The 16,418-nt window shown below is 44.2% G+C and overlaps 1 protein-coding gene across 1 annotated transcript in view; it reads right to left on the bottom strand.

The window, feature by feature from the left end:
• Positions 1-10,573: 10,573 nt before the first annotated feature.
• The window catches only part of LOC144825164 (uromodulin-like), a 48,666-nt gene continuing 42,821 nt past the window's right edge, over positions 10,574-16,418 (bottom strand). The window contains exon 9 of the mRNA XM_078684029.1: positions 10,574-10,868. Coding sequence (XP_078540155.1) covers positions 10,800-10,868 — 69 coding nt within the window. The 3' untranslated portion in view covers positions 10,574-10,799. The remainder of the gene's footprint in view (positions 10,869-16,418) is intronic.

Raw genomic sequence — 16,418 nt, 5'->3', positions numbered from 1 at the left:
GAAACGTGTTTAGAGTGAGGGTTGCGAGACTTCGCAACCCTCAGTCGGGAGAGCATCCAATCATCAGGCTGAACTGCAAGCAGTGCCAAAGAGCTGTTGAAAAAAACAGATATTGCATTGCATAAAAACATGTAACATAACATTTTTATAAAGATATTAAAGTAAACATAACAGCAGCGCCTTGAGACCCTCATGGGTGAATAGCCGCGCTTTACAAATCTCTGATTGATTGATCAACATATTATTAAAGTGCGGGGTGGAAAGAGCATTTGAAACTCTTCTAGCAACAATTGGAATGCTCTGAGCACCCAGGTGGTCTGTTCCAGAGGCACGCAAGCTTACTTACCAGCAGACACTCTGCAGCCCTTGACATAATTTCTTGCTGCTTAACCGGCAAATCAGAAGTGAGATTTTCGTTTGTGTACCAATCCATTAGCGAGGTGCCACATGTACGTAATGTAACAACTGGTTTCAGTTGGGGGAGAGACAAGACATTACACACAACAAATCATAAACATAAATTACTTACCTGGCACATCGCTGCTCTTCTGCTCCTCTCTGGCTCCAGTCTACTGCAGTCACAGGCTCCCAGACTCCCCTGTGCCCAATCCAGATGCTGGTCTCATGCTGCTGGCAGCATGAGAGCTGCGTCATGATTGGCCTGAGCGCCCTCGATTTGCGATGCAAGAGAGACTGGGAGACTGTGCCAGATGTCTCCAACCTGGCAACGAAGCTCGGGTTGAAGACAGCTCAGTGCGCATGTTGGCCTGGCCGTTGTTAGACTTGGTACCTAGTAATCTTAACTGACCCAGGGAACATGATAGAAAAACGAATTTAGTATGCCTCAACTCAGAATGTTAAAATACATCTTTTAGTGAAGATGATTTTTACATTCTGTGTTTGAAAATACCACTTTTAGAAAGTGGGTATTTTCTTACCTAACTATCCAGCCTGCCTCTGCTAGGTTGTGTATTGCATGTCTGGTTTGTGAGTGACAGAAGGACTTGGGTTCCAGCAGTCTGATGAGTCAGGGCTGGGCTGAATATGACCTTGGCTGAATAGAGAGAAGTGGGGGAGATTTGCTTTTACTCCCCTAAACCCTCATAGAATAGAGATTTTCTTTCAGCTACCTAGGCCAGGTCTGCTTTCAACAATGCTGTCTCCACCTCTTGCCAGGAAGCTGCACCAGTGAGAACAGAACTGGTTTTGGCCAGGTACAGACACTCTGCCTTCAGAGAATAAAGAAATGAGTAGTATAAATATTGGCACCCATACCCCAAGTCTTTGGATCACTTCTGAGAATCAAGACGAACCTTTGCCAAGGAGAGGAACCAAAAGAAGCTGAAGGATTTGACTGCCCCTGTGCAAGTGTGCTATTTTCTGGGGTTCGCTTTAAGTGGTTACTTATTTGCCAAGGAAAGAAGAAGGAACTTTTATTGAACTTTCATCATCTTGAAGAAGAATCTCCAAGGGCTTGAATTGTGCTTGCCTCCTGCTGAAGTCTCAGGGATACAAGACTTCACCACCAGCTCCCCCCTGAATTTCCTTGCTGGGAATTCTGTCTGTAGAAGCCTGCGTATTGTTGGGAGCTGGAAGCGCGACACAATGAGAAGAAGCATATCGCTGCCGCAGCTGTTGCCATTGCATCCCCGGAGAAGCGTGTCGCCACCGCAGAGGTCACAGTCGCATCACGGGAGAAGCGTGTCTCTGTCGCCGCTGATTGTCGTCGCATCACCTGAGAAGCATGTTGCCACCGCAAGGGTCATCGTCACATCACAGGAGTAGCGTGTTGCAGGTCCTGTTGCAGCTCAGAAGTTCCCCAGTCGCCGCACGGCCGGAGGGCATGCATGCATCGTCTTCACATCATCGCATCGCAACAAAGAAGCCATCTTATCCCATCGCACCGGATCGTCGCATCGCATTGAGGCACCATCTTGTCGCATTTTAACAGGAACACACTACGAGATTGACGCATCGCCTACTTTGCGCAAGCACTGAAGAACAGACACATCGCCTACCCCGAAGCAAGGAACAGACGCATCGCTCTCCCTGCAAACCTTTTTTTTATCTTGCGTTACGCATCCAAAGGCACTTTGTGAGAAATGTATCACATTTACCATCATCTTTGAACGAAGCTATTTTTACCATCCAAAAGTTATTTTTCTAATACTGTATTGTGGATTTTTGTCATTTGAGTCTTGTGTTAACTTCATATAAAGAAAACTTATTTTTATAAAACCTGTATAGTGTCCATCTGTAGTGTTTTCACTGTATTACTGTATGTGTTCACAAATGCTTTACACACAGCATCTGAGATAAGCCTTCCTGCTTGTGCCAAGCTACCACAGGGTTGAGCAGGGGTTATTTTAGGAGTGTAGAACCGTTACCCTGACTAGAAGCAAGGGTCCCTATTTGGACAAAGGTGCAAACCATTGCCAACTAGAGACCCCCAGTTCTAACAGCGGACCTAAGATTGATAGCAGTGCCCACCACTCCCCCTCTGTGAAAGCCATTGTGATGGCCCCGCCCTCAAGACTCAGACCTCTGAGGTAAAATAAAACAATAAAAAAATGTTTTATTTTTCATGTTTTGCGGCTGCTGGAGGGGGACGGGCGACTCTCCTCTGCAATAGCAGAGGAGCTGCTGCTGCTGGCTTTGAGAGTCCAGAGCCGTAGAGAGCAAGTAATTTGAGATGGAGAAGAGAAAGAGAAGGAGAGAATATGGATGGGAGTGAAGAGAGAGATTGTGTGAGAAGGGACCGGTGTTGGTTTGAGCATGTTTGCCAGGGCAGACTTTGCTTCCCCAGTTCGACCTGAAGGACTCACTCCTCTTACAAACATTTGCCTCAACACTTCACTGGCCTTTGGGCAGTCTTATACTGACATTGCGGCTATCTGCTGGACCCCTCTTTCACCGTCTATCAGGAAACAACTGAGTCTTCTCACCTTCAGGAAGCTTCTGATAATATACCCATTTCACCTCTACCTTAACGGACAGTGTCATATAATCCCTCATGTTCGCTACACCCTTTCTTTCTATTGTTCTCCTTTTTGTTAGGGTCGCTCTTTCATGAAATCTCTCTTCTTTTGCACCACAGCTTTTTATATCCAGTGCTAGTTGTAAAGCACACTTACATACCTTCAAGTATAATAGCGCTATAGAAAATCTAAAAACAATAAATAGATACAAATTAGTTAGCATTGACTGAAGCGGTCTGATGCAGGGGCACTTGAGTTGAAACATGAAAATCATGGTATTGTTACATCAGAAATTACATGTTGTAAGAAACTGGGATACTGGTTGAGGGGGTGAAACCCTTCTCAAGCAGCAACCACAAATCTTCTCAGGGTGAAGTCACAAGCAAACCCTAAATTAACCTGTGATCAACCTTTGGATAGCTTTGCGCAGAGCAGTCAAGCAGTAACCCAGTGAAAATACACCACAAAAGGAGCCCACAACAGTATTAGAAAGAGAGTGGTTAAAAAAATTAAAAACCAAAACTACAAACATCCAATTAGTAGACAGGAAATATTGAATTTTATAGTGTTTAGAGAAAATGGACGCAAAAGGCTATAAAGCACCAACTGTGGATATCTGGTTGTGCCTAACTAGGAAAAAGTCACAAGTTCAGGCTGACAGCGATGGAGTGTGGGCTGGTTAATGGGGCCAGTTAGGCTTGCCGTAAACAAAGTACCTTAAATCCTGGTTTAAGGAGTGTGTCGTGGATCCACGGCGAAGATGAGTCGGTTCTGAGATGCTGCAAGTCTGCGGTGGGAGGTCCTATTGCCTCGGGGTCGAGAATTCGGCTGACGAGGGCTTGCGATGCGAAGTACAGAGTCGGGGATGTGCTGCACAGTCGAGGTAATGCAGCCGTTCCGAGGAGCTGCGAGGCAGCGATGTGGAGTCCATCATCGTCATTGAGACTGCTGTTGATGTGGGGGCCTGCACCAAGGATGCGTCGCACTGTGGCATTTCCGAAGGTGATGCGGGCTTTGGCAGCAATGGGAGTCTTTGGGGTGAGTCCAATCCATGCAGCAGTGGATGCATCATTTCTGGTCAGGATTACTTGTGCAGCAGAGAAGATGTTTCGGTTCTGATGGATCCACAGAGGCTAGCAAAGCACCTTAAGCCCACTTTCAAGGGTCAATGGTCCAGGACTGCGGTACTCCACTTGGCTGAGTAGACTCTCAGAGGGCAGAGTACAGCTTCATATGCAAGGTTGGTGGAAGCCTGTTATGTCCCTAAGGTTTCAGATCAGGAGGCAAGCCAACTAGCAATCGGAGTCACTCTGTGTTCTGGGTTCAAGAAGTGCAGGTTCAGTCCTTCTCACCCAGGCAGGAGAGCAGCATGTAGTAGGTTAGCACAGCAATGCAGGAGTCCATGACATATGTATTAAAAAGGAAGGTTTGGGCCTGGCAAAAGGTTTATTTTGCCAGGTACAAATGGCAGTTTAAAGCTGCACACACTGACTGCAATGGCAGGCCTAAGACATCTTTAAAGTGCTACTTAAGTGAGTGGCACAAACAGTGCTGAAAGCCCAATAGCAGCATTTAACTTAAAGGCCCTAGGTACATGTAGTACAACTTTTCTAGGAACTTATAAGTAAATTAATTATACCAATTGGGGATAGTGAGAACTACCATGTTGAGAGGAGAGAGCACAAGCCCTTTAGCACCGGTTAGCAGAGGTAAAGTGCACAGAGACCTAATGCCAGCAAAAATGAGATCAGGAAAAATGGAGAAGGAAGTCAAAAAGTTTAGGGGAAGACCACCCTAAGGCTGACAGGTCTAACAAATATATTGACAGCAAGCACATGTATTTTTTAGTGACATTTTCATTATTAGTTCTGGAAATTTCTGCCTATGCGAAGATCGCGAAATGTGTGGTTTACCATATACAAAGTTTATGCAAGCAGTATTTGATTTAAATTATGCAACAGTGGCAGAAATTTGCTGATATTTCATTACCCACATAATTTTCACACTTACAGACGTGCTCCAAATAGCAGTGAATTTGTTTTTTCAGATCATTGGAAGTGTTTACCACATACCTTTGTGTACTGGTATTTTAATGTGATACTTGCATTAGTCTAACAACTTAAATCTGATATAAGTACAATGTAGGAAATATGATGGATGTACACCATATACCATCATTGTCAATGGGGTTTAAACACATCTAGAGATACTTAGCATATGGGGTTATACTGCCAACTATCAAATATGCAAATGTCTTCCTTTCTGAGGTAGTTCAAATTCTGCAGAACTGTGAAATCACTGGCATACATGACACTAAGGGTTGGGCCGAAAATGTGAAGTAAAATGGAAACTACTCACTCGAGCCCACGTAGTATAAGCCTAGGAACTATGTTTGCCCCTTTATATGTTGCAATGAGTGCTACAGCCGCTCTCCAGGCACTTCCCAGTAAAAGTGGTCGAATTAGCACTGGTTTGGAACCAGTGAGCAGTAACGCCTCGTCAAGGCTTCGACCTTGTTACTGTCCATTCATACTTCAGGCATACCTCCAGGCAGGCAGGCATTCACGCACCGCTCACTCACCGCTCATTGCAATCAACGTCACTGTCATACCTCCTACCGACTCATGGCATGGGTGTTGTGTATGTACACGTGTTTGTGCTTGTTTGTATGTGTGTTTTAGTTCACTGTCTACATGACACACAACCACTCTGGTGCAGCCGACCAACGTCACTGTCATACCTCATACCGACTCACGCCATGGGTGTTGTGTATCGACACATGTTTGTGCTTGTATTTGTGTGTTTAGTTCACTGTCTACATGACGCACATCCACTCTTGTGCAGCCACAAAAACACACACATATTTATTGTATATGTGGAATTTCAGAAATGGAAAAATCACTTATGTACATACACATTTTAGCTTGACAAACACACACACACACGCACACATGCAAACACGAATATGCACACATTGGCATACCACAGACACACACACACATTCACTACTACACCTCGCAGGCACACACACAGATACATGTGCACAACAGTGAAGCGTTCAAACATGTGTGCAGTGCTTTGTTTTTGATGTGCATGCTTGCAGGAATGTTGAGTTGCACTCTCCACATGCACACACGAGCAATTGTGTGCAGTCGTGTGAAATTATGAAACATACGCAGTGCTTCACTTTCCATGTTCCTGATTGGAGAAATGTAATGTTCCCTTCAGGGCACATGCCTACACACATGCCACACATATGCGATTATTGTGAACTTCAGAAATGTACGCAGTGCTTCACATTTCATGTGTATATTTGTAGGAAGACGGGGTTAAGTCTACACACTAACACCATCACACAAGCACGCGCCTGTGTACCTTAGTGTGTACTTCAGATGTAATGCAGTGCATTTCATTTCATTTCATAAGTATGCTTTGAAGAACATCATGGGCAACTCTGCACACTCACAAGCACACAGTGTGAACTTCTGATATATATGCACGCTTCTCATTTCATGAGTATGCTTGAAAAACACAATGTTCTACTCAAGATGCAGACAACGCATGCGCCTGTGTACCTTAGTGTGTACTTCAGATGTAATGCAGTGCATTTCATTTTATTTCATAGGTATGCTTTGAAGAACATCATGGGCAACTCTGCACACTCACAAGCACACAGTGTGAAATTCTGAAATATATGCATGCTTCTCGTTTCATGAGTATGCTTGAAAAACACAATGTTCTACTCAAGATGCAGACAACGCATGCGCATGTGCTTGTTTGCATTTCATGTGTATTCTTGTAGAAATGATTACCGCTACACAAACAAACAAACACCTAAGCATGAGCTTCCGCGCGTTAGTGTTAAAATGTGTGTCACACAAGAGCGCGTGAGTATGAACTTAGGAAACAAACTCCATGCTTCATATGTTACGTGGATATCTGGTGAAATTAAGTGGGGTATTCCCAGAGATAAACTCACATGTGAGTAAATCTACATGTGTAAGTTTACTCTTACTTTGTAGTAAATGTATTGCTTTAGGCTATACAACATTTACGAGCGTAAATGTACTCAGGGTCGGACGGGCCAATAGGGCAACGAGGCAGTTCCTGACTGACTGGTCTGACATGTCAGTGTGGGGGAATTTTTTGGGGCTGTTTGTGGGCCTGTTTTATGGTCTCCTGGGATGGTATTTACTGTTGATTGCCCTGATATTAAAACACACATTGCTTGCAGAAATCCCAAATGCATGCAGTCTTTCATACCTTGTCAAACACTTACACAGTGTGTCTTCACAAGTTCAAAACTGCTGCCCTGATTTTTAAATATGGGCCACTTTTTTAGCTTTCCAATTCGCTAAAGGGGACCACTTTTATTTTGGTGCATGGGTCTACATTCTGTCCCAATCCGACCCTGAATTTAATAAAAAGTGTAGGCTTACATCTCTCCACTTCCTGAGGTGAGGGTGGAGCCTTATTTACAAGTGTAGGATAATGCTTGTAACTTTTCAGAGGAGATCCGCACGGTCATGGCAGAGATCTCGGTATGGTAAAGTATAGGGAAAAGTTTAGAAATGTATTAACGTTTAAAAAATATATATATAATTTTAAGATAAGTAGTAATGTAAATTAATTTAAAATATTTATTTTAAACATAGCACAACATACAAAAATGCTACAGCTTATTTAACTTAATTTTGATTAAAATCTACAATTATTTTGAATATGTTAAATTAAATTAAATTATATTATTAGGATTTAAATAAAACATTTCCACTTAAATTATAACATTTAGATGTATTTATTATAGTAAAATAAATAAAAGTTATGTACAGAATCAATTAAAATAATTTATTAAAAAAATTAAAGTTACAATATATTTACATTATATATATATATCTATAAACACAATATATGTATATAAACATTAAATATGATTTATTTATATTTTTTTAAAGTTGTTTTGGATCCTTTTTGTCTGTATAACTATAGAAATGGAGTCTGTGAATATCAATAGGGTTGCTGTTTTGTGGGTGGGTGCATGTCGTTCCATAACCGGCTCCTTAACCCTCGCTAATCCCCTCCTTACTCCTCCCTTAACCTCTCCCATTTAGTAGCAAGCATTCCGCATTTTCCAGCCACGCCACCGTTCCTCCCACATTTACTTCTATACGCAGGCATATGTGTGCAGAGATCTCCGCGGGCAGAGTGGAGAGCCCCACATATATAAAATAGGAGAGACGGAGGCATTTACATCTGTATGCAGGTTACCGAATAGCATTTTGTAGGAGTACTATTTGGTACTACTAATGTTCAGCTGCGGCCCGCCCATATGGGTGAAGGGGCCACGCCTCCTTACCTTTTTCCAGAGAGGAAGAGTTTCTGTGCGAGACACTCTTCTAGTTCAGGTCAGGCAGCCAGTAGCTAGATATGTGCTAAATATGCAGGGCCGGACCGGCCGCAGCGGGCACAGGCATTTTCCCAAGTAGGCCGCCAAGGTGGGGGGCGGTTTAGGAACCCTGGGGGCAGTTTTTGTTACCCGGGGCCGGTTTTATTGGCCCCCTGTAACAAAAGCAGCTGCAGTGTTTTTCATGCGCAGCCCCCCCCCCCCAGTGGCGGTCTGACTCAAGTGCCAGGGCCAGTTGGCATGCCCTGTAAATATGTTGGCTCCTGGCTATCTGAGCTGAACTTTGTATGGCTGAGGATTTCACTGCCCTGTGGGTGTGACCTCCTCAGCCTGGCATTAGTACTACCTCAAGGCACTGCCCCTCGTGACAAGAGGGACGTCACTGATTGCCTCAGACCTGGGCACTTCAGATTTAAGCCCTGACTGCCCTGGGTTGAATATCAATCAGTGACACCTCGTCCTCATAGTGGGGTCGGGTCAGCAACTCTCACTGAACCCATCCCACACTGTGACGAGTGGGGTCTGCTGCATTCCCTCACTGGCCAATAAAGGAAAGCAGCAGTCCCACCCCTCCTAGGACCTCTGAGGCGTACCTTTCTTGGAGCTGCAGGAGAGGTAAGTTTTGTGTTTTTGATTGTTAGGTGCGTGCGTGTGTGTATAAACGTATGAATTTGTTGTAAGTGAGCGCTATGAATGGGTGCATGAGTGCGTGTTTGTGAATGTATGGGTGTGAGTGTGTGTGTATTAGTGTGTGTGTATTTGTGGCCCGCCTGCCCCCTTCCCTGTCAAAATTACCGGCCACCACTGCTAATGTACTGTAGAAGGCAGTTTGCACATACACTCCTTTGTGTTTATCTCCAGACACACAAAGAACATGTGCGTAGTCTTCGAAAATATGCACAATGCTTTGGGCTTTACATACATGGTTAGATATCAGTGGTATTATTGTGAACTTCAGAAATGAATGTGAAGTTTCGCCGGTTTGGTAGTAATATATTTTCATTTTGTTGCACACGTGAGTTGCTTGCCCTGTTGCACTGCCTTTGCTGTGTTTAACTTTGCACTCGCATGTGAATAGCATGTTTTTCCTTCCAGCGCCACAGAATTGTTTGTCCATAGCTGGTCAATTACTCGTTAGTAGTCACATTTGCCCTATTGCTGGAAAACCAAGATCTATATAAATGTTGACGTAGAAAAGATGCACATGCAGCAGTGTAACAGATTCCTTGATTATGGTCCAAACACCTCGTTGTTTTCCCTTTAGTTTGTCTGCCTTAAAAGTCCCTGACTCTCGGCACAGCGCCAAGTAACCCGGACATGGTGGTCGAGTGCTTAGCAAACCCCCATAGCATAAAAGTACTGCGAGAGAAAACATGCATATTACAACATTGACATAAAATGGACAATGACAGGACTGCACATGTTTCAGATAACACTTGTTGTCATTCCAGTTTGTTCCAAAGAGGACTGAGCTCTAGAGAAGCAGTAGATTTCCCAACAGGTCGACTGGCATTTGACTGAGCCTGCCATAGACCTGTCCAGTCCTAACCTTTCATGTGTCACGTGACATGGGTTTTGACGTTAGCGTCGTCGCCGCTTCTCTTTCGCACGCCGACTGTCAGGATACCCCTAGGTTCCCTAGAGCTCGGGCCTCTTAAGGCTTTTCTCACCCAGTCTTCAATGGCAGCTGTTAACATGAGCAGTCGGATTGCCTGGCAATGCTGAAATAACTCCTGACTTACCTCAGAGGCTGGCAACTTACCCCACCCGGTGTCCACGACACCTGACCGGGTGCGTGAGCAGCGACGGGCGCCAGAGCCAGAGAAACGACTGACCAACCGCGCCAGTCGACAACTGTAAAACTGAACAGAGAGAAGCTTAGTCCTTGAAGTTCAGGTATTGCCGCCACAGTGGCGCCATGGAACCGCCTCAAGCTCGGTGAAATAAGAATTACACTGGGAACTGTTACCACTTCTTACCATTTCAAAGACAGCACATTCTGTATTGTAAATAACTTACCCCAGTGAAGCATACAAAATTATTTGATATTTAAGGAAGCCTGAGGGAAACAGGTTGAGGCTTGAGGTAGAAAGATATCTCTATGCCTATACCCCCGTAGAAACAACCGGTAATGGATTACCGGCGTTTGAAACGCAACTCAACCTGGTGACAAAGAAGGGTCTTCCCCAGTCAACCAAGCCCACAGCGTCCACCCAGGTCCAGGTTCACCTCATTGCTGGGACTCCCTCTGCATGGTGCCCAGGCATTCTGCAAGCATCAGTGCTCTGCAGCAGGCCTGATACCCATATTCTGCTGGTACCTTCTGTCTCATACAGGATAGGACAGTATAGGTTATTAGAGTGGATCTGTGCACAGAGAAAAAGATACTGTACCCAGATAGCATGCAGTAGAAAGATTTATACTTGCAAAAAGTAGGCCTCAGTGTGTTCCACTCCAGGAAGGTTTGTCAAGCAATATACCCAATACTGTGAAATAAGAGAGAAGAGGTTACTGCAGCCTTTCTACATCGAGACATCTCCATTTTGTTTCGACATACAGCATCAGGCTAAAGGAACTGGTACAGTTGCTTCCCATGATTCTTGAACTCACTCTCGTATACGAACAACACCCAGTTCTCTGGGCTTCTGATTATTGACAAAACGGCCTTCTTAACAGGACTTTCTTTCACTCAAAGTTTCATTATTTCAGATTTTAAGGTGAGAGCAGTTTTTGGAAGGTTATGGGGACATTCTACGAAGGGTGATAATATGACTGTATCTTTGCAAGGGATGTACGTTGTTACAATGCGGGTTGTAACAACGCATACCTTTAGCACGCGGCCGCTATAACGCAAGTCGTTACCACGACTTGCGTTGGAGGGCGCGGATTTAGGGTTTTTATAATTTTATATTTCAACACCAGTCCCCGTGGATTCTAGGGAAGGTGTTGGAATATAAATGTATTAAATTCCTTATCCCACAGCGCCCTCCAGCGCAAGTCGTGGTAACGACTTGCGTTGTAACGGCCGCGTGGTAAAGGTACCGCGTTGTCAAAACTTCGTGGTAAACGTTGTTTAACCTTTGCAAGCCATATTCCATGTTTTCAAGCCATCGTGGTAGTGAGCTGGGAGGTGGAGTGGCTGCTAGGGGTACTATATCTTTAGCTGTTAAGTGAAGAGTGAACATCAATAGGGTTGCTGTTAAGTGAAGAGTGAAGGAGCAGGTAAGGGACTACAGTGCCCAACTAGGCAGGTGGCATTCATGAATCCATGACAGGGAATGGACCTTGTTAGGTGGGCCATGAACGACTGGGTGGTTCAGGGTCGCCCAAATGTCTTTCTGGGGAGCTGGCTACGAGTTTTATTTGACAAGGAGGACTGCAGGCTTCAGGTAAGATATTAAAATGCACAACTGCAGGGAGTCTAGCAGAGAAATAGTCCTAATTTATTAACATACTGTAAATCACATATATAACAAAATGTCTGACAAATGGAATAACATGGTGTAAATTGATATGCATAAAGGGTCACGGGACTGTCAGGTAGACCACATCGGGTACTGATGCCTACCCATCTCAAGGTTTCTGTTCAGCTTTCTGTTATTTTTCAAATGCTTTCACGGGCTGGCTACTTTGTGCCTCTAATCCAGGGCCATCTTTAGCATTGGCGGGGCCCAATGTTACTGACTACGTTGGCGCCCCCAATGACCTCTTTGTTCGGAGATTCCCTCACTACCTCTTTCTAACAGTGCCCCTCATCTCTCTACAGCACTCCTCTCACATTTATTTGAAGTCTCTTACAGCTCTGCTCACGTCAGTGTAGAATGTCAAAGGGTTTTACGCTAAACACACATACTATATAGTGACAGTGAACCATAGAAGTGTGTAGATCAATGCTTTTAGTCCAGAGTGTCACACATAACCAATCAACGAGCCTCCATTGTGAGGCAGCTGTTGTGATGAGCGTGAGATATGTAGCTTATGACATGTGTGGGAACAACGTTCCATTCCTTCGCTTTCACCCCTACATTCAAGCTCATCTAGCGGCAACAAGTTTTCATTAGCCCCAATGGCCACATCTGAACGCTGTATCCCACCATACTCTGAGCGCCTCCTACTGCCACCATAGATCCCAACATTATAGAAGAGAAAAGTGGGTGATTTCGCAAAAATAATTGGGAAAATGTATTTCCCCCATTTACTTCAATTGAGGCCTGAATCAGGTTATTGCTATGTATGGAACTTGCAAGTGTGCTGTTGCAGGATCGGACTTTAGAAAGGCATTTATATGTTTTTTTTCTTACTTAGGAGCATGGAGAAAGCGCTATGGCTGGCAGAGAGAGCGTGATAAAAGTACACTGGCCTGCAGGAGCAGGTCACTGGCAGTGCATACTCCATGTCACATAAGACCAGTCCCTGACCAGCTGACGCCCTCCGAGTAATCGGTTTTCTGCATGCAGGAGTCCGGAGGCGGGAGAATAGCCTTGACATCGGTAGTCTCTGGCCTGAATGGGGAGAGTTGGTATGTGCCACGGGTAACTGTCCCCGGGGCTTTCGGTCGCACCCTGGCATGGGTCAGCCTCCAGCCTCATCAACATTAAGTTAATGGCCCAATGGTCGAAGCGTAGCGTTCGGCAGGACTAGACCACTGCTCCTGTAGTGTTCAGCCAGCCTGTACAAGTGCTCTCACTCAAAGCATTTAGCAGGCCTGGACCGCTGCTCCTATAACAGTGGAAGAACGGCCTCGCACCCGAAGTGCTGCATTCAGACTTGAACTTCACACGCAGATCTAAACCAGTGTTCGCCAGACCTAAATCAGTCTTCCCGAGACATTAGAAGAATGCTCTTGCGCACGAAGCGCTAAGATCGAAGAGCCTACCTCGTGGCTCCCTTGAGACCTGTATTTCACGCGCTTCTTTTGTATTTCTTGCTGTCATAGTGACCCACGGCTTCCTGATTGCTGTGTTTTCCCCATCTACAACATCAGTCACCTCAGGTTATCCTGCACTGCCATCTAGTGCCCATATGTATTCATTTACCGATTTACGTAACTTTCTAAACTGTTGAGTTACTGTTCTGTTCACGCTGCATTGCCACTTACTGGACATCAGATACAGAATTGTTATACAGTTAAAAAGAAAATTATGTTGTGTATTTTCTCCAAAGGAAGCTTTGGGGTGCAACATTAATCTTCTATTGTAACACCCCTCTCCTTCCTGATGTTACCTAGTGATCCACCAATCGAATTGGAGGACTGGATTGACAATTTTGATGACTACATTTTGGCAGTTGATGGTACAGATTTTTCTGCAATCAGGAAAAAAGCATTGATATAAGCTCCTTAGGCAAACAGGGTCAACATGTATTTAAAAACCTCCCTACAGTGCGTGATGACCAGGGAAATGAGATGGGATATGAGATAGAAGATGTGTATAGAGAAACTAGACTGCTCCTTCAAACCAGATTTGCAACGCAAGTGAATGTGGTAATGGTAATGCATAATCATAAGTTTTATACCCAGCCGCAATTACCATCGGAATCGGTTGATGATTCTATAGCCAGATTAAGGGAGTTGGCAGCCAAATGCCAAATTGGTCAGAAGAGCGAAGAACTAATAAGAGATCAATTAATAGTGCAGTGCAGTAGCAAAAAATGCCGGAAAGGTTGTGGGCAGCTAGCAATCCTACGCTAAAAGATGCCATCACCATAGCTAAGGTGGCAGAAGAATTCGAGAGGTGATTGCGACAAATGCCTAAGAATGGAAAGGAAGGTAAAAACACCTCTGATGTAGCAGAAGTTGGTGAGGAATCATGCATGGTAAATGCAGTTAAAAGGAAACTTTCGACCACCAGTGAAAATACTAACAGCTGTAGTGTTTCAAGATATACAGGAGCATCTAACTTATTTGTAAAAGCAGCATCTTGAATGTGTCACAGGTGTGGGAGCAGCTTCCATTTAGCAAATTCAAAGAACCGTTTTCCAACTGGAAAATACTGTTGCAAATGTGGAAAAACTGTAAATTTTGCACACATGTGCAAAGCCTCCAGCAAAAAAAATAGCCTCAGTAGATGAACATGGACAGAGAGTACTGATGGTTGATGGTGAAGCTGGAAAGAGAAGAAAAAAGGAAAATATGCCTGAGAGTAAACTTTCAGGTGAATGGAAAAGTGATATCTCTGATGGTGGATTCAGTCTCTTTATATACTATTAAACCAAAGCACTTGTTTGATAGTGTTTGGCCTGCTGGAGACTTGGAACAAATGTGATTCTGAAAGGTTACCAGGGTTCAGGTATAGGGATGATAGAATATATTTCTGTAGTAATCAAGTTTGAAGGTCGTAGACCAAAGGAAAGGTATGTGTGGCAATGGTGGGTCTGCTGATCTTAGGATGGTCTTACCAGTACGAGCTACACATCGCGGTGAACCCAAGAGCTGACAACCAGATTATGGTGGTTTAAGACCAGCATGTGGAAAACATTTTTAGCTGATTTGAGAGTGTTTTTCGAAACAGAGTAGTAGAAGCCAAACAATACATGCATGCAAAGCTCAAGAAGGGTGCTCTGCCTGTGAGACATGCGGTGAGGGGGGTACCGATAGCTGTCAAACAAAAAACACAGGAAATTCTGCTACAGATGATGGAGGATGGAGTTATTGATCTGGCAGAGGCCACGGAATGGCTGTAGCTGGTCGTGATCACCAAGATGTCAGATGGATCTCTCAGATTCTGTGTTGACTTACGCAGCCTAAATGAGAATGTTGTCATGGATAACTTAGACGTGAGAAGTGCTTGTCACCAGGTTAAGCTTCACCCAACTCCAAGCATCTCACTTCATTCATTACCATGGAGGGCACCTTTACATTTAACAGGCTTCTTTTTGGTCTCGGCTCAGCAGCAAGTGTTTTTCAATGAGTAATATCCAATGTGTTGTCAGGTGTCAAAAATGTAATCGATGACATACTTATTTTGAAGAAGATATTGCGGGGCATAACAAGACCTTGAGTGAAGTTTGGTCTCAAATTGATATGGCTGGGATGACAATATGAAAGGAAAATGGTGTGTTCCTGTTGCAAGATGTGGATTATTTAGGGTACCTTATTACCAGGGATGGAGTTAAACAAAAATGCAATCTGGTCAGTGCAATTGTTAATGCGAAGTACAATCTGACAGGGATGAGATCTGATTCTTTATGGGATTTGTGGAACATTATTCCAAGTTTGTGCAGGATTTTGCTTATAAAACTGAAGGCCTGAGGGTACTGTTATTAAAGGGAAGGGCATTTGTCTGGTAAGAACAACAAACTGCATTCTCTCTCATTAAGAACGTTATTGCCACTGTGGGTGTTGTAGTGCCCTTTCAAACAGGTTTGAGGGCCATTGTTACAGTGGATGCCAGTGTGTTAGGCATTGGGGCAGTACTCTCGCAGAAGCATGGGAGAGTAGAGAGGGCGGTTGCCTTTGCATCTCACTCTTTGACTAGTGCGGAAAGGAATTACTCTGTCATTGAGTCAGAGCCCTAGCTGCTGCTTTGGCAATTGGTTATTTTAGAACTTTCATTTGGGAAGTACAGTCTTTCTATGGACAGATCATAAGCTGTTATTGAGATTTTTTGGGCGGGGAGGCACACAAAAATGTTCAGGGAGGTTGTCGAGGCCAGCGGTTAAGTAAGAAGAATATGATTGCAGATTGGAGTATGTCCCAGGATGGAAGAGCAAAGTTGCAGACTGTTTGTCAAGGCTTCCACATCAAACAGATGTGGTGTCTGAATTGGCCACAGAAGATGTGGTACCAAGTGCGAATAATGCTACGAAAGGATTGGAGAATTGTGTCTGCAAGGAGGAGTGGGTCAGGGTTATGGAGTAGGATGACACCCTTAAAAGGTTGGTGAATTTGATTAAAGGTAAAGTGAGGAGAGAGAGTACGTTGTTGGATATGGTAAAGCCTTTTCATCAAGTACTGGATGAGCTGTTTGTTCAAGATAAATGTCTGGTGATGTGAGCTGAAAAATTGTGGCACCTAGTGCGATAAGATCAAAGTTGGT

The sequence above is a fragment of the Lissotriton helveticus genome, chromosome 3_1 (genome assembly GCF_964261635.1).
Source record: "Lissotriton helveticus chromosome 3_1, aLisHel1.1, whole genome shotgun sequence".
Classification (NCBI taxonomy): Eukaryota; Metazoa; Chordata; class Amphibia; order Caudata; family Salamandridae; genus Lissotriton; species Lissotriton helveticus.
This window is presented reverse-complemented; position numbering and strand designations above follow the sequence as displayed.